A 25,338-nucleotide genomic window follows, 5' to 3' on the forward strand; every position below is an offset into this window, starting at 1 on the left:
TGGTTAAAGATGTTTGTGAGTGCTAGATTTAGGACTGGTACATAAAGAAGGTAGCATGGTTAAAGATGTTTGTGAGTGCAAGATTTAGGACCGGTACATAAAGAAGGTAGCATGGTAAAAGATGTTTGTGAGTGCTAGATTTAGGACTGGTACATAAAGAAGGTAGCATGGTTAAAGATGTTTGTGAGTGCTAGATTTAGGACCGGTACATAAAGAAGGTAGCATGGTTAAAGATGTTTGAGTGCTAGATTTAGGACCGGTACATAAAGAAGGTAGCATGGTTAAAGATGTTTGTGAGTGCTAGATTTAGGGCCGGTACATAAAGAAGGTAGCATGGTTAAAGATGTTTATGAGTGCTAGATTTAGGGCTGGTACATAAAGAAGGTAGCATGGTTAAAGATGTTTGTGAGTGCTAGATCCAGCTTCACTGAGCATGGAATCTTTCTTTACATAATACTACTGTATTTATCTGCTGTACAATAATTTGTTCGAAACTTGATAATGTTGAGCTGTACCATGTAATTACTTCCCAAATAAGGATACTTTGAATCTTCATCATAACTATGATTGGGCAATAGTTTTTTCTCACATATTACTCGGCCTCTGTATTAAGGAATGGTTTGTTATATGCATTTGTGTTACCTGTGACTGAGCAACATAAGGTGTCACTTGTTATTATTAGTAATATGGTAACTATATTTGGTATATCATATGTGAACCTTGCAAGGTCTACATGTTTTTCAGACGGGTTAACTTGACCTTGACCTCATTTCATGAATCTGATCTGTTTTCATTGTCAAGTACTTATATTAGATACTGTAAGCAGTAGGTCAACTTTATTTGGTGTATGTGATAATTGTAAGTACCAGTAGTACATGTTTAACTGCCATTTCGTCTGACCGTGACCTCATTTTCCATTTTCAATGGATTTTTTTTGGTTGGTCCATTTCTCAGTTTCTGTTAGCGATAGGGCCACTATTTTATGTGTATGGATTGATTTGTAAGGTGTACACTGCAGGATCATATTACCTTGACCCAAATAATACCTTGTTGTGCCAAATTTTAAGCCTGGTACTTTTGATTGGTAAACAAGAGTGCACATGCTGAAATGTCTCGCCTTCTTTACTTATCATTAATATTATGTTGATAGTCCTAAATATAAAGCTTTATTACAACTGTCACTTAAACTCAACATTAACCAAGAACATTGAGTTTGATCAATGAACCATGAAAACGAGGTCAAGGTCAGATGAACCATGCCAGGCAGACATGAACAGCTAACAATTCTTCCATACAACAAACATAGTTGACCTATTGCTTATAAATTAACAAAAACAGACCAAAACACAAATACTTAACACTAATAGCAATGAACTGTGAAAATGAGTTCAAGGTCAAATAAAACTTGCGTGTCTGACGTATGGATCATAAAAAATTTCCATACACCAAATATAGTTGACCTATTGCATATGGTATTAGAAAAATAGACCAAAACTAAAAAACTTAACTTTTACCACTGAACCATGAAAATGAGGTCAAGGTCAGATGAAACCTGTCAGATAGACATGTACACCTTACAATCATACCATACACCAAATAAAGTAGACCTATTGCATATAGTATAAGAAAAACAGACCAAAACGCAAAAACCATGAAAATGATGTACACCTTACAGTCCTTCCATACACCAAATATACTAGACCTATTGCTTACCTATCTGAGAAATGGACTTGACCACCAAAACTTAACCTTGTTCACTGATCCATGAAATGAGGTCGAGGTCAAGTGAAAACTGTCTGACAGGCATGAGGACTTTGCAAGGTACGCACATACCAAATATAGTTATTCCATTACTTATAGTAAGAGAGAATTTAACATTACAAAAAAATCTGAACTTTGTTTTCAAGTAGTCACTGAACCATGAAAATGAGGTCAAGGAAACTGGACATGACTGACAGAAAGTTCATAACATGAGACTTTTATATACAAATTATGAAGCATCCAGGTCTTACACCTCCTAAAATATAAAGCTTTTAAGAAGTTAGCTAACGCTGGTGCCGCCACCGCCAGATCACTATCCCTATGTCAAGCTTTCTGGTTTGTAGTAAATGTTTATAAGTGATAAATTGAATGAGGCGCAATAGATACCAAAGGAACATTCAAACTCAAGTCTACAATAAACTGACAACGTCATGGCTAAAAAAGAAAAAGACCAACAGACAAATGTTGCACAAAACACAACATAGAAAACTAAAGACTGAACAACATCTGGGGGTGATCTCAGGTGCTCCAGAAGGGTAAGCAGTTACTGCTCCACCTGTGGCACCAATTGTGTCGCTCTGGCAAGTAGAAACCTACTGACAAGTCTAGTTCAGTATGTTGCATTCATGGAAAAGGGGGAAGGATTGTAGTAACGACATTAGGAACATATCCAATATCATCTTTGAAATAAATATTCCAACTCAAGATGGCGTCTGTAGAATTTACAAAGGGATAATTTCAACTTCACCCCTTCAAACTCTTGGATTTTTATAGCTTCTTTTTGAGCAGCAACTCTCCATCAAGGAAATCATGTTAGGAAATTTTGAATTGTGATAAACAGAAGACCTTTTATAATTTCATTTCTTTAATATTTCATATCATTTATATATTATATGCAATAATTAAATTATTATGTATATAAATAATATATTATATATTACATATCCCTTTACAAAACATTCTTAAGCAATAACAAAACAAAGAAAAACAACAATGGGGTATATTTGTAGAACAATAGCTTTGTTATACAATAGGTATATAAATGTGTATCTTATTAGACATATAAATCCATTGATGCAATTTATTCAAATTAATTATTAGTTCAAATAACAAATATATAATATTCTGTTATATGTTTTAAATACTTATTCATTACCATAAAAGTCATGTACATTCAAAAGAAATCAAAAAAATATTTATACAATGTTTATGAATGTCAACAAGTAAAAGGAAAGTCTTGAATATAAACATAAATTGAGACATAAATAAAATAATTGGGTGACATTGGAGAAATTAGTCCAAATTGTCTCCCTTGTCTGTGGTTCTCTAAGTAATGTTTCCCCCCATAATAAACAGATTATAGTCTAAGTGCTTAAAATGGTAAATTATTATCATAAATATGTGACATTCCATTTACATTGATGCGATGGCAATATAATCTCCTCAACTTCATTATAGTTCTAGTGGATTTAAAAATAATTAAATACTTTTAACGAAAGACAGTATGAGACTTTGTTTTATATAGGATGTTAATACAGAAAATTAAACTGAGACATACATCACAATAAATGAATAATATTTTTATATCGTTAAATTGAGACAAATAAAAAGAAATCACATGGCCAACTTATTTATTAGACACAACTTAAATATAAGTCCAAAACACTTGTGTTATATTTATATTCACTAAAACTATGATGGATTTCACAGAATTTTTATTCATTTTTTTTTTATCATCATCTTATTAGAATATACTGAGAATTTGAATATTGTCAATATTTAAATTTTCAACAGTCGGAATAAATATGAGTTTTCAAAGGCATAGACAGGAGAAGTGCATTTTATATACTGACCATTTTGTGTTAAGCAACAGTCTTATATTTCAAAGCTATCGTGCTTATACTGAACATTTGAGATATAACCAGGCGGAATTTGTCTATAATGAAATATTTTAACAATTATTCTAGAGCTCTTCGAACTGTCAATTTGACCTCTCCATCGTCCAAAAACTTGAGAAAATTCCATGCCTCTGTGTGTTTCATTGTTGACATTTCTACACCAGCCACCGTTACAAGTTCATCTCCAACTTTCAGAAGACCACACTTGGCAGCAGATCCTCCTTTAAACATTCTTTTGATTTTGACGGGAACATCTCCCCTTGGGGATCCTATGCCTCCTTCGATGAGAAATCCAAGTCCAGTAACTCCTTTAACCATGGTCAGTTCTAATAGGCCGTCAGCATTTGGTTCTACTGTATCTGATATAGGTTCTACTGTATCAGGTATAACTAAAAATATACAAAATATATATTATAGCATAACCACAATTTAAGTCTGTTGTAAATAATCAGACAGGAATGTCTTTTTTCTTCAACTTTTATCCAAAGATTTCATACCAAATACTAATCTTATTTCAAAGAGATCTTTAGATTACTGGTTCAGTGTAGATTTGGACAAATATATTTTACAATATACAAGCAAAGATAATCCTTTCAATTAAGAAAATATGTAAACTGTGGAGAAAGGTGATAAATCAGTATGAATTTTAAAAGATGATAATTTTTTAACAACAATGAACTGAAAAGGAAAAAATATAAAGATATAAATTATGAGATGTGAAATATTCATCATGATTTTCCAGGAAAAGAATTTGAACTACTATTTGAATATCATTACTAAACATTTTGAGATGTGCTGTGGAGTGCAAAAATAATACTAATTACTGAAAAGTTAATTAATTGTAAAAAGTGTTAATATTACATTTGAAGAAGACAATAACATTATGAAAAGTCTTTGAGGATCAAATTACTTGACAAATTCCATGTACCTACTGTGGATTTGATGAAAAATGGAAAATTAGTTAATAAAAATAATATGAAGAAAAGATATTTGTTCATGATCATGAAATTAAAATGAATAACTACCTTACTTCCAAATAACTCTCCAACGGTAATTTTGTTGTTAAATTAGTTTTTATAAATCACATACAAATTCTTATTACATTATTGTAATCAACAATTTACATTATATCATTCTGTTAATAACTCAATTATTGAAAGGAAGAAAATGGAGCGTCTAGAAGCAATTATCCATAACAGGATAACAGGAACATCTGAAACACACATACACACACGAACAGCTCATTGTTTATCTTCAGACTAGAAGTTTGTAGCAAGGCAAAACACAAGCTGAAAATTAGTTATCAATGTTAATTGATAATTCTCAAAAACTATAGCTAAGAAAAAACACTAGAATAGCAAAAAGTTCCGAGACCAAGCGGACTTACTTACATGCTGTAGTTACTAGTTAGACTGGAATGTAGTAGTACATTTATTGGTGTTGGCAAGAGGATATGATAAGAGTTCAATGTACTGTATATTCAAAAATTATTATTATTGCATGCATTTATTATTGCAATTTATGAAGAATGAAGGAAAATTGGAAGATCAGTTATTGTGATTTCAGGAAAATCTACATACGGGTATATGTATATATCAGATAGCAGAATGTGTGATTCTGACCAAGTCTCATTTTCCCCCATTAATTAACACCTCACAATAATTGCTGAATTTACAGTACTTTAAAAATACAAGGTGAAACAATTCTTTTATTTTGCACCTTATTTCTATGAAAAGAAATCAAATTTTATTTTCAAATACAAAGAAAATCCCAAATAATTCTACAAGAAATCTGTTTTGTTAGGAATTTGAAAGCTTAAATCTGAAAAAAATGCACCTACACTTATCAATGAGAAGTGAACAACTTAAATATATGTTCATGTATGTTCTAAGCATCTTGCCTACAAACTATTGCAGAAGAATACGAAACAGGTACCATCACCCTCTTGGAAACTGAAGCAGAAAAGTTTTATGTTCCAAAGGTTTGAAAATGGAGGTGAAATAATCCCACAAACTCCTTTATGGGGCTTGTTTAACTTATCTATATAGGTAGTATGTGTAATTAACATTCTGAGAAAATTTGACGGTTCTAGTAGGAAATCTATGTATTCACATAAAACAGGTACCCACCGAAACAAATTAACAAACTTAAAAATTATATAATAACCCAGGTTTTTCTTTGCAACCTGCCACTAGTTGAAGTTACTCAATGATTAAAACTTACTCTTTTTGTTAGCATTTTCATCACTTGTAGGACTGTCTGGTAAGTTAGTAACTGGTGTAGGAATTGAGTTATCTCCCTTTGTCTGTAAACTTGTACTATGGGAGATAACTACACACACCAAATGGGACTCTGAATTCTCTAGTGATTCCAAGATGGCATCTGCATTTCGTTTGCTGACGATCTCTCCATTAATAAGTAATATCGTGTCACCAGTTTTTATTTGTCCACTCTGTTGAAACAGGCCGGAGGGATCCAGTTGGGAAACCTGATAAAAATAATTAAAATCTTTACCAAAAAAGTCTTTCAAAACCTTCATTGGTTTCATAATACATGTAACTAGTGAAATAAATTGTAAGCATGTGCACAGTATAATTAAAATCTAGAGCTTTATTAACACATATAACTTTTCGTCCAATCAAATTGCTTGAATTTGTCTTCTAACTTTCATAGTACATACTTTTTCTTGTACTAAGTAACTACGCATGAATGACCACAAGAGAGTTACTTGTGGAGAGTTGTCTCTTTGGCAATCATACCACATATTCCTATTTATATATCATTGATTTATGAAGAATGATCATATATAAAATATAATATATAAAATATAAAATATAAACCTCAAACAAATCAGGGCATAAGTACATTTGTATGTACATACTAATAGAGAGGAACAAATCTATACAGCTTAAAGTCTCTATTAATTTTGGGACATAAATGACATTAAATTACCCAAAGACATTCAATATTTTTCTTTCATAGTTGCTACTTACCACCATATCTTCGTTAGGCCCTGAAGACAGGTTTATTCCAATGGTGGTCCTACTGCTTTGTCGATGAAGAAGTATCACAGAAATTTCCTCATTGTTAGATCTTCCTATGGAGTCCATCTTCTGATTGGCAAACTTTAAATCATTTGACAACATTTGGGTAGATACCAACAATTCACACAATACAATGTCTTCTAAACAATTTGATTTTGATTTCACAGAAACGTTCTGTCCTCCAGAAATGATAGAGAATGGCCGTTGACTAGACACCACAATTAAATCACTGTCTGAACCACTTATGAGAGGGAATTTAACACAGTATGAAGGGAAGGAAACATCAAGAATAAAGTTTTCAGCACTACTTTGAGTTAATGGGACAGAAACATCAGTCAAATTTGATTGATCCAGATGATGAATATCATTGTTTGTTACACTGTCAATTTCATCACTGAATCCAGGAGGAACACTCTCAACAACTATATTATCTATGATATCCTGATTAATGTTTGAATATGGTTTATCTACATTTATATTTGAATTATCTCCTAAAATTGCACCAGTTGGCTGATCTTCTGATCTGGGAGACTCCTGCAGAAAAGAAACATTTTCTGAATCAGAAATTAATTGCACAGTTATATTTTGATTTTCACTTCCACCTTCGGTATTAGAGCTTTCACCAGATATGTCTTCTGATTCCATAACAACATTAGTACATGCAGCCTGTAATTCCACATGTTTTGGTAAATTCATGCAAAGATCAAGGTCGTTCTGAATATTTCCAGTTTCTTCAGTGCCTTGTTCCACAGAAGAATTGGCAGGAGTTATCTCCCTTGTAGCAAAGTCATCATTTTTGTTAATGTCTATATTTAAAGTATTAGTAATTTCAGAAGAGGTATTTTGTTCAGAAATCTTATCATGCATAAATATATTGTCAGATTCCCCATGCTTTTCTGTCTGAATATTATGTGTAAGAATGTTATTCTCTGGCATTGATTCTTGATTAATTGTAAAATCTGAAACAATTTCAGCTTCATGCACCACACCATAAGCTTCATTATATAAAAGTTTGTCAGCATTTGACGGTAATTTATCTGAAAAATTATATTCTGGCTTTTCTTTATTTTCAGCCTCTAAAACATTTTCACTACTAATTTCAAATTCTTCGCCAGATTGTACGGTAACTGATGGCACTGTAGATGGCGATGTTGATTCTAACCTTAGACTGGTATGATTTTCATGTGAAGAAGACATATCATCTCCTAGTGAACATGCAACAACATCAATCTGTGAATCATCTTTTAAAGAGAGATTAAATTTAGGTGAAGAACTTGGAGAACTACTCTTTGGTGATCTTGGTGATGCAACAGGTGATTTTTGTGATCCATCATTTGAAGACATGGAAGTATCGGATCTCGGTGACAAGGCAGTTGGACTAAGTGAGTTGTCTGTCCTTGGTGAAGGAACAGGTGGGACAGATACATCTTCATCATGCAGTGATTCTATGTCTTTTGGTGAAGTTACAACATCAGTCTTACCCACAAAATAACCAGCTCTTGGCAAGGCTTTATCTTCAGAAGGAAATTTGGCATTGAAATTAAAAGCAGTTTTATTTTCTGACCTTCCTTTTCTTGGACTGAGAGCAGAATTGAGCCTAGCTCCAGTAATTTTCACTCCTCCTTCTGACCCACTAGTGGGTGCTAAAACCTGGAAATGTGAAGGCTTTGTTCTCTCAGCAGCTTTAGGTTTCTCTGTAGGAACATAATCTACCATTCCTGATGGAATAAGTTTAGGTTCATCAAATGTCTTTCTAGCAGACGAGACGTAATCAGTTTTCCGACCTGGGTTGATAGAAGCAAATATAACAGTATCTATTGGCTTGTTGTCTTCTGTATCATGGCTGGCTTTTCTAGCAGACGACACATAATCTGTATGATGTGCTGTTATAACTGGTTCTCTATCTACACTGACTGGCTCATGACTTTTTTTTAGCTGACTAACAGCAGAGCCGACATATCCACCAAGATTAGGAGTAATTTTGTGATGAGTGGCTGTTTCAGTTTGTTGTGGCAGAGATCTTGGTTTAGGTTTAGGAGCAATAGGTGGTGGTTCTTTCCTTGTACTGGTTACAGTGTCTGAGCTCATGGTTTCTTCTACTGGTTTCTTCTGTGATACAGGAGGCTTTACTGGTTCTTGGTCAACTGCTGATTCCCTTGCATCATGGGTAACAGTTTGTCTTGGAATGGCAACAGGTTTTGGTTGTGTCTGTTGAAGAGGAGAGTTTCTTGGAGCTAAAGCAGGAGCCAAACCAGGTGATCTTGGAGCTGCATTTGGAGACTGTTGACTTGTTGGTGAAGTATGGTGATGAGAAGGTGACAAGGCTGGTGATATTGGTTTCGTCATAGTTGGTGATGCTGGTTTGACAGTTGGTGATAGTGGTTTGACAGTTGGTGATGTATAGCTACTTCTTGGACTGGTGGTTTTTGCCTCACTCATCATCATTTTTGGACTAAGAGCTGGTGATAAACGTCTTAGTGCTGAAGAACTTGTATTTATTGACAAATCAGGTGGCCTAGATAATGATTTTGAGGTATCTGTAAAATAGAAAGTAAAATATTGACATTGTAAATTTTCCTCAAAAACTTCAATGATTACTGGTAATAAAATGACTTCTTTGACCAAAAACTATTAACTGTTCCTAAACATACATGTACAACATAAACATTGGGAGTAACTTTGAACATATAGTGGTCTTAAGTTATCTAGTGGCCAGGAAAGAAGCTGACCAACAAGGGGACCAGTTATATTATTTCTTAAATCTTGTGATATGAATTTGCTAAAGAAGGCAATTAACAAACTGGCTTTCAAACAATTACAAAATGACAATGCTGAGTGAGGGTGCAAAAGCAATATAAGAAAACGTATGTTATAAATTCAGAAATATTTGCAGTTTTAATGTAATGTAATAATAATAAAACTCATATTTTGTATGCATTTCAGGAAATGCTATTATTTCATCTCACAATAACAATTAACAATAGCACAAATTTCTGAATTGACTGTGTTTATTTTTATGAAAAGTTGATAAGCACTATTTTAGTACTTTTGAGACTTATATCCCTTGTTAAGTACATGTATATCCTGTCTTCTGTTTATTATTACCTATTTTAGTGATATCTGGAGGTGAGACACTGACAACTATCTTAGCTAGTCCTCTAGGTAGTAATCGTATAATCTGTTGTACTTTATGATCAGGTAAACCAGTCAGCTCAGTACTGTTGATGGATAAGATATAATCTCCAACCCTAAAACATGTCAACAAATAGTTTTAATCATTGTTGTTTGTTAGCATACTCAAAACAAAAGAAAAATATCAAATCATTGTATACGATCATTAACTATAAAGAAAAATAACTAAATCAATTGTAGTTAATATTTGTAGCTAAAATTGTAGTTTCAATAGTAAAACAAAAAGGTTTATTGTTATGCTTCTTTTATAAACAAAAGCAGAAAATAATCTAACTTAAAAACAAATATTTTTTCACAGCCTTAAAAACTGCAAGGACAAAAAACTCTTTGTTATTGTTTTGTAATTATCATATGCTATAAGAGTTTTTTTCTGTATCAAATACTAATTATAGATTAAGTGATGCCAGTGTAATTCTAACTTTTGCATAACAAGCTGTTTACTATAAAAATGAACAATTCCTCTTTATTTTCTGACGTAACATGTCGATTTTAATTATATCAGATTTTTTATTTCAGTTGATAAAACAACATTAACAGTACATGCTTTAATTAATTACAGCAATAGACGGCTAGGTGGAAATTTCTAATGTTTTCCAATATCTTTTTCATTCAAAACACATTCAAACTATAAAATCTTGTCTGTTTTCCCATATCTTTTTCATTCAATACACATTCAAACTATAATATCTTGTCTAAAATGCCCCAAGTATACAAATATTGTATGTAAAACATCTGTGCACTCTTAAAGGTATTGTTAAACATTGATCAGGTACAAGATAACTCACAAGTTTGACCTTCACTTTTTTGTCAAAATATAAAGCTGACATTTGAATCAAATTTAAAAAAAAAGGTATATTTTCAGTCTAATCTTTTAAAAAAAATACAGCATCATCAACTGCCATAAAAGCTTCACTTTAAATAAAACCTAGATGACATGCTGTAAGATGGATTTTCAATAAAGCTTTGGTTTGACAGATAGTAAGATTTTAATAGAATAAAAACTAGAATTCAAATATTTTAAACCATCAAATTGAATTTTTTCAAAGCAGTTTTTAAAAAAAAAATTTTTAAGCAGGATCATTTTCATTATTTAACTGTTTTGAACATATGGAGTGTAGCTTATGCAACTATGATATGACAGACAATGTTTGAATTAAAGAAGTCCCTATATGATAGACTATATTTAAGTCCTCATATGATACACTTTATTCAAAATAAGTCCCCATATGATAGACTATATATTTAAGTCCTCATATAATACACTTTATTCAAAATAAGTCCCCATATGATAGACTATATATTCAAGTACTCATATGATATATTTGTAAAAGGTGGTCCTATGAATATTGACGATATTTGAATAATTGGAAGAACAAAGTTATAAATTGTCTTGTAACACTGATTTATAGTCCTTACCTGATATTTCCATCTTTACCAACGGGGCCATTAGATTGTATTTCTGTCACTTGAACATATCCTTCCGGTCGGACTTCAGCTTTCATTCCTATTCCCAGAATTCCCTTCATAATGCTGACGAGAAATTCCTGATCTTCTGTCCTGACATTAGCTGCCACAGCATGTGTCTTACTGTAGATGGTTGATAAGAGCGATGGTTTTGATCCTGTATTTATTGTAGTTGAGTATCTACCAGCACTTGGTCGATTGAGAGAGGATGTGCTGAATGACAATGGTTTAATGGTTGATAGAGGTTTGATTATGGACGAGGTAGTTGTCTTAGCCTGAACAGTTTTGAGAATGCTTTGTGAACTTGTAACAGCCACAGTAGTTTTATGAACTGGTGTAACATCAGTGTCTGATTTTGTTAATTTTTTATCCACTTGTTCATCTACAATATTTTCTGCTTTCGAAATTTTGTCAGTTTCACTTTTATTTTGTGTCGTAACTGAAATTTCCGTTTTATGTTCTCCAGGTTCTTGTTTTGATTGTTGAATGCTATTTTCAGGTTGGTTTTCAGTAGATTTATCAAGTTTATTTATTGATGATTCTGTTTGTGTTACATCCAATTTACTCAATGGTTGATCTTCCTCTTTTGCAGGAATCTCCGCCTTTTCTGCAATAACAACCTCATTATTCACAGTCACTGAACTGTCAATATGTGGCTCAGCATTCTGTACATTAACATCCTGGTTATTTACTGTTACTGAACTATCAATATTAGGCTCAGCATTCTGTAAATGCTGAACCATTCCTGAGAAAGATATATCAGTGGATTTTTTATCGGATTTCTCTTTAGCAGAACTAGCCCACCGATTGGTCATCATCAACAATTGAACCTTGTCGCCAAAAGAATCGTCTCTTTTGACCTCTGATGGAACTATTGATTCTTCTTCAATACCTCTACTAAGCTTCTCTTCTAAAAGCTTAGAATAATTTTCTCTCTGGGCCAGGACAGGAGTGAAAGTTTCAACAATTTCTTCCCCATTAAATTCAACTTCTGTTGGGGCCCGAGGTTTTAGAGTTTTAATTTTCTTCATTTCAGGTAAAGGAGGTGAGTCTGATTTCATAGGGTGAGGAATGTCCTCTTTTTTGACCTCAGTAAATGAGTTCACATCAAAGGTAGCAGAAACAGGTATTTTATTACTTCTTTCAATGGCTGATGGGGCTATGGCCTCTTCTTCAACAACTTCTTTGACAAGTTTTGAGTGTTCTTTAATATAATCCGGGACAACCAAATCTTTCTTAATTCTGACCGGCTGGATAAGGTCATCGTCTCCACTTTCACTCTGTGATAAACCATCACTAGAAGTGTAATAAAACTGATGAATATTTCCAACAAGGTTAAAGAAATTCTTGGTTTTCTTTTCTGATTTGTTTTCTACTTGTTTTGAATCAACTTGGTCTTCTTTATCCTGAATATTTTGCTGACTGTTTAATAAATCCCCATTGGTATTCATGTAATTTGTTTGTTTATCCTCTTTTTGTAAGTCAGGATAATTGTCTTCTACTTCAGACAGATGTTCGATAGAATCACCATTTTCAATTAACTGATCACCGTTGATGTTGTTTACCTGCTCTAAAGGGCTTTCCTCGATATTTGTCAATGGAAATTCTGCTGAAACATCAGTTTCATCTTCTAAACCAACCAATGCTTCGATCATTTTCATGTCCTGTGGAGGTGTTGGCTGGTGAATCGGTGTACTCATATTAGAACAAGACGGAGAATATTCATTGAGAACATCATCTATACTAGTCTGAACAGGGATCTCCTCTTCATCTTGTCCATTTTCAGGACTATCAGAAAATTCCATGGGTGGAGGAAGTGCAAAGCCCCACTGTTCTTCACTTGCCATTGTTGAATGTTTATTTCTTCTTCTATTTAAATCCTGCTCAAAACTTGATTCTAAATCAGTGCTTGCATCTGAGGTATAACTAGTTTCTTGATCAGATTTTTCAGACGGTAACTTTGCAGAGTTTGATGTAAAACTATTGGTAGAATTTTGGAAACTATTCAGTACTATTTCGGGTTCACTTTCTGAATCAAAAGGAGTCTTTTCCGTTTTTCTACTGTGTCTTGGAGATTTGAGAATTAGATTAGTTTCACCGCTATGTCCATTTGATACGGTCAATGAAAATTCTGTTGGGATGCCATTTTCAACTGGACGCAAAATTTCTATTTCAAAATCTCCATTATTTGCTTCAGATTTTAAAACAGATAAGCACTTTGATTGGTTAATTCCACGTAAATGTATTCCGTTGCATGAAACAAGTCGATCACCAACTTTAAGTTTTCTACTTCTGGCTGCAGCACCACTTGGTAACAGTCTTTTTATCTGAAAAATTAAAATCAAAGATTAATTTACTATACTAAATTCCCTAAAGGCATTGTAATAATCATCATAATTTAGACATTTGTTTTCATATTGATAGGATTCTAAAATAGCATGATTTTGAGAGAAAAAAAATCTTATATAAGAATGTTTGATGTTACAATTTTTTTTTACAAAACTAATATATAAGTAACACTCAAACTATGAATTATACACCTATTAGTCAAATTGAAGCAACATTCTATTCCAGATTCATATTGTACAGTTGATTATTCCAAAATGTTATCCCTAATTCAATCACAATAAATTTCAGAAAACACATTTGAAGTATTAATTTCCCATGAGGACCATTTTAGGGAGTAAGTTTATAGATGTCTTTTCTATGAATGAGTGTAATTCCTACCACTAAAATTACAAATGTTTTGTCTACAAATTTCCAATCAACATTCAAACAAAATGTGACTAGTCATTTAAGAACAATTTATTGTTGATTTCACATAATATGTCATAATTTAATGCAGTTCATTGTCATAAATGCCTGCTTGTTGTCACTTTATTGCCTCATATAGAGGAAATAATATTATGAATTTGGAAGACAAGCCAATTGTATATAAAGTACTCAGTTTTCTTGTTAAAAACATGTGAATGAATCATAAACCAGGAAACATAACAAAATGTACAACAAATGTGGTGACTTCAAATTACTGCATTATCATTTACTGCAGACATTTTTTATAAATAGTTTATATCTTGTAATAAATTTATTTTATAATATTAATGCTGTTTGGAAGGCCCTGAATATTCTATGATAAAGACACAATGTGTTAATAATAGTCCACAGTGTAATATTAATAGTCCACATTGTAACATTAATAGTCCACATTGTAATATTAATAGACTCTGTGATTCTTGCACAATATGACTAGTTGTACTTATTAATGATACACAAAAATCATACAATGTAATAAAAAATAAAAATAAAAATCATACAATGTAATAATAATAATAGAAAAAAAAATCCAAGGAAAATTCAAAATTGAAGGTCACCCATCAAACAGCAAAATCAAAAGCTCAAATACAACAAATGAATGGAAACATCTTACTTCATTTTGTATACAGACAAATAAAGACATCTGATAAATCACAAATCATTATTGGATATCTCAGATTATTTCAGTTTGATAATTTGTTGCTTCACAGAGATATCCATAATTGTCCCTATTGAATTATGTATGACAACCAAATAATGAAGGATTTCTTCACTCTTATAATATTAAATCACCAGAGTAACAGACCAGTATTTACAATGACAGACCTTCTAACTTAGATCAGGACTTAATTTAATACTTTAATACATTTCATTTATCAAACACTTCTTACTTGTAGGGCTAAAAGTTTGGAAAGATAGAATTAGATGTTATATATGGAACAGTTACAATTAAAGAAATGGACTCTAAAGTTGAAAGTTTGTAGTCAAATTTTAGTCTCTCAGTTAAACTTATGTTCTAATATCACCATTGTTGGTTACTAAGGTTGTAACGCAGAAATATTCTCATTTCATTAAAAAATATCTAGGTTATGTAGGTATAAATATGTATAAATAAATAAGTGACCACAAACTCTTACGTTTTTAACTTAACCTTACATGTACATGTAGTGAAGAGTAATTTCCTTTAAGACTTGTGTATAAAATAGCAGGAGAATTCCAATGGTATGATACATACATAACTAGCCTAATGTATGTGTATTTCTTTAGATTCTCTAACCTGAAGCTGTTGTCATACTTAAGGCAGATATTAGGATGGTACAGACCTAATGTCAATATTTATAGGTACACCAAATACAAGGGGACTAGCAGATAATTTCCTTGGATCAGTTTTAAAGAATTTGGTCAGTCAGGTCAATTGAAATTTATAAAGTGAAACAACAAAAAGATGATAAAACCCAGTCTCTTGGTAAAATTAAGCACATCATCAAGTTTAAAGTTCGAAGTTGTTTTTTAAAATCAAGCTAAAAATAACAAACAGCTTGTATGGACAGCAATCTTTTGTGTGATGTGTTTGAGATTTGGCTGTTTGATGAGAGACTTTCCGATTTGATTTTTTATATATTTTTTTATATTACATATTCCCCATTTCCATTCTCAATTTTATCATAATAGGCATATAGTGAGCTAAGGTGCACTTTTTTCTTTTAGAAATTTTGCATGGTTTTGGGTCACACTATTGAGAACATATATCATCAAGTATAAGTATTTACTGGTTTAGTTATCACAAATATTGTAAATCTTGGTATGATATTTTTTAGTACTAATTCAAATTTTTTTTTCAGATAGTTTCAATGATGGTACAGGTGTAAATAATACCGTCTTACGTTGTGGTTTTATATATTCCCTATCAATACTGTTACTGTACATATATATAATGTTTTCTTTAGAGTGTGCTGCCAAGTTTTAAAACAAAATGTCATTTGAATGACCTCTAACTATGATAATTTAAGCAGGTGTTACAATTATAGGTACATTATATAATGTAGTCTTTGTTACATAATGTACCACCAATATCTTCCAACATCAAATCTTCTTTCTTACATTTTATAAAAAAAAAAGGGTTAAAAACTTCATTTTTTTTCGGCAAACTTGTAATTTTAATTCAATTTGATCCTTTTCCTTGTCAACTATAATTGAATGACATACACATGCATGTATACATACCAAATTAGAAAATGTCCTTATAAGCACTAAAAAAATCAGCCAATCATTAAATTCCAAACTTTCCACAAAGTAAGTATGTTAAGCATCCATATGTTTCTCTTTCATTTTACAGATAATTTAACCATTGATCTTAAGTATAAACAAATATTACTACATACACAGGATGTCAATGTTTAAGTGGAAGGTTGTCCATCATCGTCAATTACCTGGAAGCCTACCTGTTGTCAACTATTTAAGAAACCCAAGTACTGTATTCTATTGATTTAAAAACTTTAAGACAATTTCCAATCAAATATTGATGATCAAATTTTATTGATTTTACTTAAAATAATGAGTAAAATAAAATTTAGTGATTTTCGATACATGTGTTATATTCTTTTAAATCATATAAATCAATAACCTGTTTTGTTTTTACAGTTTAAGAAATAATTAGCTGTTCAATGTTAAAATAATTACTTCTCTTTACAGAATATAATTAAGATCAAACACAGTGGCATCACTTCCAGGGGGAGGAATGTGGGTTACAGGGGTTTGGACCAAATGAAAGCAAGGTTCTATTACTGCTTCAGGCAAAGTCCACTTTAGAAATATTTGACTACAATATTATTAGGTTCCATTTGGTAATTTAGCTCTTCACTCATTTCAGTACTTATAATACATCCTCCAGACTTTTAAATATTTGTTCTAAACTACCTGATGAAGGTAAAACCCACAAAAGCACCTCTGATGCATAACATTTGAAAATTTTCATATTCATCTTTTTTTACAGCATATTGCAGACTCCAAATTGATGATTTTAAACTAGTCGATAGAGTCTTGATAAATGCCTTTGTGTAAAAAAATAAACAAATAACCATACTTTTAAAAGGAAACTTTCCAATAAATATAAAAATAAGATGTAGCAATGATTGCCAATGAGACGGCAATCCATAAAATCAAAGGATGTGAACAATACATATAAAATTGAGAATGGAAATGGGGAATGTATCAAAGAGACAACAACCAGACTATAGAAAAAACAACAGCAGAAGGTCACCAGCAATAATATAAGTAATGTTTTCTATTTCTATTGCAAACTGTTATATCACAGAAAGAAGATATGTACCCAACACTTATGTGTAGATAATATTAAATTGAATAAACTTTCAAGTAGTCAAAAAGCCTTACAAAAGGTATTTACGTGGACAAAAGAAGGTTTTATCACTTTTCATTTGCCAGATCTGCACAACTAGAAATAACCTTCAATTTATAAAATCTTTTTAACTAAAGTCTTTTCTAGCTAGGTAAAACATCTTAAAGATAAAACGTGACAATTCCTATTTTCTTAATAAATGTTTAAATCAATCAGAAATCTTCTATGGATAACAGTAGATGTGTGACCATATCAAAGCCTATGTTATTTTCTACCTCATCAAATCTAGGTCAAACCCATTTTCATTATAACAAAGACTTTTTAAAAGAATAATAAATACATTTCAAAATATTTTGAATCTTATGATATTTCATCCATGAAGATTATTGAATTTAAAAATAAATAACTTTGATAATAATTTTCCCTCAGTGAAAAATTTCTACATTTGTGACCGAAATTATACTTTATATAAACATTTGCATAACATTATCAGAAAAAAAAAATAAAAAAAAAAATGCAAAAGCTTAACAATATTTACCCTCAATTTCTTTTTAATTTCAAACAATTCATACTGAACCAAAACACTTTTTGGTTTTTACAAGTAGCATGCAGGAGATCTATTTAAAATCCTTATAATTTTCCTGGATATTCACAAATTCCATATATTATACTTGTATAAAGGCCTAAAGCCAATATGTATTTAGCTGAATAATTAAATTCATGGTTCAAGTGTACCAACTAAATCCATGAATATTATTAATCCACAAATAATAATGAACCAAAAAATGCTTTCCTTTCTCAGTATAACTTTAGAGTTTAATTATCTATGTTTATAAATGCTTGTTTTCAATGTTTGTTATGTAAAAATGTGTTAAAATTGCTAAAAGATGATAACTTAAGCCCTTCTTCAGACAAAATCTAAAAAAAAAGAGATTGGAAAATCATTGCTCTAGTTTTAATTGGGAGTTAAAAGTAAATAAATATTTTATGAAGGAAAATGCTTAGAGCAGAGTATTCAATCCTGTATCAAGGATGAACGTGACACCTTTATAACCATCATACATAAATAAGCTATCCCTACAGCACTACAATCTTAAGTTGATTCAATACAGGTTAATAAAACTTGATTTACAAAGGACAAAAAAAAATAAAAAAAATCAGATTTTTTTTTCTCAATTTGACAGGAAAAGATGTTTCTCTCTTGTTACAGTGCTGTTAAGTAACAGAATATGGAAGTAGATGGTGATGTTTATATTTTGTGATAAATTGTAAATTGGTGACAATCCAATAGACTTTTAAAAAGATTTCCTTAATATACCGAACACCTAGTTCATATCTTCTCTTTCCAGTATCACCCCCCCCCCCCCACCCCCCATTTTTGTTTGACCATCAATGCATTCGAATGAGGAAATATGATAGGAACTCTTTAGTTTGGGATCCCCTCCCCTTTTAAAAATGTCTGGATCTGCCCCTGGTTTCTCACAATCAATTATTTGTATCATGCAATTCAAAGATTTACTCTTTAGCACCTATTCTGAATTAATTTTTCAAAGCTGAGTATCTTGTTAAATGTTTCACAAAAAAAGATTTTATAGATATGTATCATGAATATTATTATCTCCTACACAAAAAACTTGTTCAACCACTTCTGTACGGAAAGCTTTTCGGACAATTCTATCGACAATATAAATAAATCTGAAACAACAAAGAGAATAAGGTAAAGGCGATTATTTCGCCTTATTGAGCATTGAAAAGGTCTATACTTATTTACTAACAGAATCAGATAACACTTCATAAAACTGCTTGACAAATTTAAGCTTTTTGATGAATGTCTTTTAAATATTTAAATAAAACCTCTCATATTTTTAATTCATTTTATGCATACAAATGAATTATTCTATCTTAATTTGATTACGCATGAAAAACAATTTTTCAACTGTTTAAACAAAATGTGCAAAATAATGTTTACACTATCCTAATTGTATGTTTAACTCAAACTCCCCTAATAGCAATTAGATATAAAAGTTGAGAAAACACGAATTTTAAATTAGTTAAGCCTCAAGACATGATAGTTGCACTTTATATGAAACGCCTGTAAAACCAGTGACAATTAAATACATGTGATATGAAATTTGCCTACAATTCTTTTAAGACCCTGCCCTTAAGGTTCAGACATGCACTCAAGAATTTTCTTTTACACTGTGGTGATAATGACTAAATAGACGCCCAATACATTATTGTGTAACATATCAAAATAAAAAATATTGTAAAAAAGGACTGCAGAGGTTTGATTGGTGTTTAACACATCTTTTAAAACAAATTGTGCTATTTTGTGGTAATCAGTTTTTTTAACCAAAGAACCAACAACCTTTGGTAAGAAAACTGACAATTCTTGTCTATAAAGATTGGAATCAAAAGCACCTTCCATGGTGTGGGATTCAAACTCTTAACCTCGGTTTTGAAAGGCTGGTGATACAGCATGTTCGCTAGTCAAGAGTGGGAGTGGATTGTAACCCTGGGCTAGTCAAGAGTGGGAGTGGATTGTAACCCTTGGTTAGCAAAGATGCGGATACAGTTGTTTCCGCTTCTTAGACCATACACAGTATCAGGTTTGAGCATGATATTTACATGGGTTCCATAAATTTAAAGCACTGATCTATCTAAGATAAGTTAAGCTATTAAGGTTACTAGGATTTGAATTTCGGAAAATTGTTTCTTCACCTTAGGTAAACTTCTATCAAAATATTTATTTTTCATTTGATTTGTTACCAAATATTGGAATAAAGTAAAGACAAAAGTCAACAATGAAATCTAGGCTTGTATCATTCCAAACATCACAATTCATTTGACAGTTTTAAAGCGCACATTTTTGGCATTTTATACCAGTAGCATGTTTTAAGGAATTTTTTTTTCCAATTTTAAATTAAAATCTCCTTAAGATAATTCTTCAACATTAAACCACAAACATATTCAACCACTGCCTAAAAATGTAAAAAAAAACAACAAAGATCACAATTTTCAAATTCTGTAGACATCTATCATTTGTAGTTATAATGATTACATTTATACCTCTAAAAGATCTTAAAGAACTCTTTATAACTCAGTTTTCCACATTTTCATAGACAATTTAATAGACTTCTTCTTTCCCACGGTAAAACTATAATATTTGTGCATATCATAAATTACATTTTTATTTCTTAGAAAAATTATATGGTGCATGTCTTACATTTGTCCAATAATTCCTTGAAAAAAAACTTCCAATAAAGGTTACCGACTTTTTTATTTCGGTGACAATGTCACCTGCATGTTTATAGATACAATAAGTATGTAAGAGTCTACAGACTGATGTTAAAAAAATCACCTGTCTATAGATACAATGAGTAGGTATAAACCGATGTTAAAATATAGTGATATAACACTGTTACACCTGACTTAATGATAATCTGTATGGAATGTCAACACGGAGAGGAAAATGTCCCGCAGATATCATTTGACATGTCTCCAATCTATACAGGAGACCAAAACATAATAAGTACCAGGGGAGATCTGATCACAAATTACAATGATGTATTTTACCATTAAAAGGACTATGAAAGAAACATATTACATCATGACAGTAAATTATATTTAATATCTTGGTCTATTATATATGTAATTTATGATATGACTTAACAAATATTTACATTTTACATGCAAATGATATAGTGATATAACTGTACTGCATTAAACCCACTTTTATCCTTCATTTAATGAACAGAAAGGTATAGGGACCCTGGTTAAATATTTTAATGAACAGAAAAGTATACACACCCTGGTTTAATATTTTAATGAACAGAAAAGTATACACACCCTGGTTTAATATTTTAATGAACAGAAAAGTATACACACCCTGGTTTAATATTTTTATGAACAGAAAAGTATACACACCCTGGTTTAATATTTGACTCAATCATTAATGTCTGCAGGCATGACTTTGGTCATTTTTATTAAAAGGTGAAGTGACAGGTAAAATAAACATGTTGATCAATTACATGTTTAGTTTTACTAGTATTTTCAGTATTTTAGATTTTTAGAATGTTCAAAAAAGGGGGTTCAAAAGAAGTTGGTGGATAGAGTCAGAAGATTGGAGGGCCGTGGAGCAGGGGAATCTAGGATCAGCATACACTGTCTATACAAGATATCCACAATATCAGCAGAGTTAAAGATGTAGAAATGACATCAACAAGAATCTTTACAGTACAAATCCAAAGAATACTCTATTATAGCAGGGTTTTTTAATTACTTTTGAAGGTTAAAATCTCTGTAACCTTAAATATCATTTAAAATATATGCAAAGAAATTGTCCTGCATTTTAATACATATCTCAGCTAGTCAGAGCATTTGAATGGGTTCATTAAGTATAAACACAAATGATATGCAGTACTTGTTATAGGGAGCTTTGTAACTTAGATTGACCTGAAATGACACATGTATGTACAAGAACTGACAAGGACAATAATTCTCAATGTGCATTTTCACTCAAACAAGATGTTAAATTATGCAAAATAAGCAAAATAATGTGGTTTATCTCCCCTTATATTGAAACAGTAGTACGTTTAGTGTCAGACTATTTACCTGAAATCAAAGGTAACTAAGACACTTTAATTATTAATTACCAGTCTATAACTTTGTCAGTTAACAGTCACTTTACAATCTCTATGACAGATACATGTATAAAGACCTGTAAAACTATCTCCTCTAGACAGATGTTCTGTGTGAAAAACAAGACGAAAAAATGTGTCAACTGTCTTGTTCACGTTATTTAACACTGCTACAACTTCCTGTGGAGGGGATATATACATGTAAAAATAACAGTTTCAAATATTTTATGAACACTTTTCTTATTGTTTTTTTGTAATTAAAAAAATATTGATAACTAAAACCCTGGTCAGAAATTTTGCATTTACTTAATAATAAGACTACCTACAGTCTCCAAAAATATTAAAGTACTTAGAAATGCCTCTTTCCAACCAAAAATGAGTCAAAACACTAGACTTCTGTTTGCCTATTTAAAGTGTTAAAAGGCACTTGAAGACCAACTTAAAGGATCGAAACCCAAAGAACTACTTAAAATGATAAAAGCATCCAGGACTTACACATGCCAAACCAAATAATTTAAGTACCAAAGACTGCCTTTGGCCTATATGCAAAAGGGTTTAAAAGCACCAAGGACTACAGCCTCTTGCTAGCATATATGAATCAAGCACTAAGGGCCACCACTTCTCATCTTAAATGTTTCAAAAACTAAGGAAAACCTCTTGCCTTATGTAAGGGCTTATTAGCACCAAGAATTCATTCTTTTCTTCTTAAAGGGCTTAGAGTATCAAGGACAGTCTTGTAGCCAATCTAAGGAATTCATACACCAATGACTGTGTTTTCACAATCTAAAGGATTCATACACCAATGACTGTGTTTTCACAATCTAAGGAATTCATACACCAATGACTGTGTTTTCACAATCTAAAGGATTCATACACCAAGGATTGCATCTTGCCATTTAAGGATTGAAACACCAATGACTGCCTTATATTTCATCTCAGAATTCAAACACCAATGACCTGCCTTGTCTATGTCAGCTTGGTCTTAACTGGTTCATTATCCAAATATGTTATAATAACTTTTTGGGATATCATAACCAAAATGTGGTTTTAATTTACAGTGTCAAAAACATTTTTTCATTTCAGTATTGTCATTTTTTGCTAATGGTATTTATCACTGGCGAAGGTTAATAAATGGTCTATACAGGGTATATAAAGTTAAAATAGAGCTATATAGGGTTATCTACAATGATTAATGAACGTCTACAAATCTTGGCAGGCTCAAACACTTTTTGGGAAGATATTAATCTGTATTTATCAGGATTAAATATTTAGCAATGCAACAACGCCATAGTGGAATAAAAAGGTTGCTCAGGCTTGAAATTGGCCAATACTCAACTATTAGTCAAAGGGAGGGGTGCTTGTTTCTTCTGGTGGATCTGACAAATTTAATAATCTTTTAAAGAAGAATTTTTATACATCTTTTTTGACCAATGAAATTCAAATGTGTGGGATAATGGTTTTGTTTATTCTTTGTGAATCATTAAACATGAAATGTATATGCATCATTAATTATGTAAAAGAAAATTACATATTTTGAACTTTTGGGTGAACAAAATTTAATATAACACCATACATGCCTTATGGAATTGTCTTTAATCAAAGTAAATTTGACACTATTCAAACCATTTCACAAAGTTAAACTGATAAGATTTGAACAATAAAAATTCCACCTTAAATTTAATAAAGGTTTGAAATAAAAGATATTTTAGTTTCTTAGTTATTTTCCATTGCATATTTTCTATTACTTTGATGATAATAATTCTAGAGATATTCAATTGGTAAATTTTCTTCAACAAAATGTTTATTAATTCAAAATATGAAGCGAAAAACAACAAACCTGCAAATTCAAATCGATCCAATTAAGAATTTTAAACTAAAAATCAATGTCCAGAAAATTCATAACAGTATAAAATGCTTCAAATCTCTGTAAACAATATTTCAATATTCATGATCAACAAATGCTCACCTGTTCAAGGTGATATAATTATAGTTTAAAACAGGTATCTACCTGAATATATTACCTACAATAATGTTAGTATTACATACTATTTTATGGGATTCAATCATGTATAAAAAACCTCACCTGTGAAAAATTTCTACGAATTATATCCAAAACAAGAATGACATGTAAAAATTCCTTTTTCGTACAAATTCTTGACTGTCAAAAATTACAATGTCCCTTTCATATCTACGAAAAATAATTATATAAGAACTTATTTCAAACTTTTTAAGTCCTTTCTTAATCCGTTCTACAAGGTAAAGTAATTTGAATGGGTCTATTTTAAAAAGTGTATTGAAAATCAGTCTATAGTCTGTATCATAAAAGCTGTCAAAGGGGATTAACTATTATAATACAATTGTGTTAATTAATCTAATGAAATTATGACCTGCAGACAGATCTGTGTTCAGACAAGTCAGGAGTTCTCAATTGTTAAGGATTGGTGTTTATTGGTGAAATAAAGTGTTCAATAATAAATTACATATTGCCCTGACATTTTTACTTCAAACAGAAGCTGAAAATTTGTTTAGTTACCCATTTATTTGCAAAAAATAAAAAAGCTAGGTTTCAATTTTTTAAAAAGCCCTATGTTTACTTTCTGAGTGTTTAGTAGTGATTTTTCATATTATTTCAAGTGCAAACTCTGTGGTTTCTGAAATGACAGATGAGAATGAATGAAAAGAAATTTGGGGTATCTGTCAAGAGACAGCAACCTGACAACACTGAAAGAAACACAAACAAAAGACATTTAAAGGGATGAATATGGTCTTTAGCAATTCACAGGTGTATAAAAATAACTGAAAAGATCTTATATCACAGGAGTCAAAAAAGTTTGAGAATAAATTTAGCAGGCATACAGTACACCCATTATATAAGAAATATTTATTTCAAGGACATACAAATTAAATGATAACTTATCATTTTGGCAATAATTCAGTCAGCATAAATTTAAAGATATGTTTTGGTATTAAAATACATTCCTTGATTCGATTCGTCAATCTTTAAGTTTTAAGTTGTTCTTAAATTTGAAAACCACATTTTGTAACTATAAGAAAAATTGTTAAATTAAGTAAAATTGTAAGTAAATAAAAAAGATACCAAATCCAGCATTAGGCAATGCTGTGTCAACAGTCTGACTAAAGGCAGTTCCCACTATCCACTTGCCTTACTG

The 25,338-nt window shown here is 31.2% G+C and overlaps 1 protein-coding gene across 1 annotated transcript in view; it reads right to left on the minus strand.

The window, feature by feature from the left end:
* Nucleotides 1-2,675: 2,675 nt before the first annotated feature.
* LOC134716916 (uncharacterized) overlaps nt 2,676-25,338 on the minus strand; it is an 84,107-nt gene continuing 61,444 nt past the window's right edge. The window contains exons 17-21 of the mRNA XM_063579933.1: nt 11,312-13,686; nt 9,809-9,951; nt 6,653-9,240; nt 5,883-6,147; nt 2,676-4,048 (exon numbers count right to left, since the gene is read on the minus strand). Coding sequence (XP_063436003.1) covers nt 3,720-4,048; nt 5,883-6,147; nt 6,653-9,240; nt 9,809-9,951; nt 11,312-13,686 — 5,700 coding nt within the window. The 3' untranslated portion in view covers nt 2,676-3,719. The remainder of the gene's footprint in view (nt 4,049-5,882; nt 6,148-6,652; nt 9,241-9,808; nt 9,952-11,311; nt 13,687-25,338) is intronic.

The sequence above is a fragment of the Mytilus trossulus genome, chromosome 4 (assembly GCF_036588685.1).
Source record: "Mytilus trossulus isolate FHL-02 chromosome 4, PNRI_Mtr1.1.1.hap1, whole genome shotgun sequence".
Classification (NCBI taxonomy): Eukaryota; Metazoa; Mollusca; class Bivalvia; order Mytilida; family Mytilidae; genus Mytilus; species Mytilus trossulus.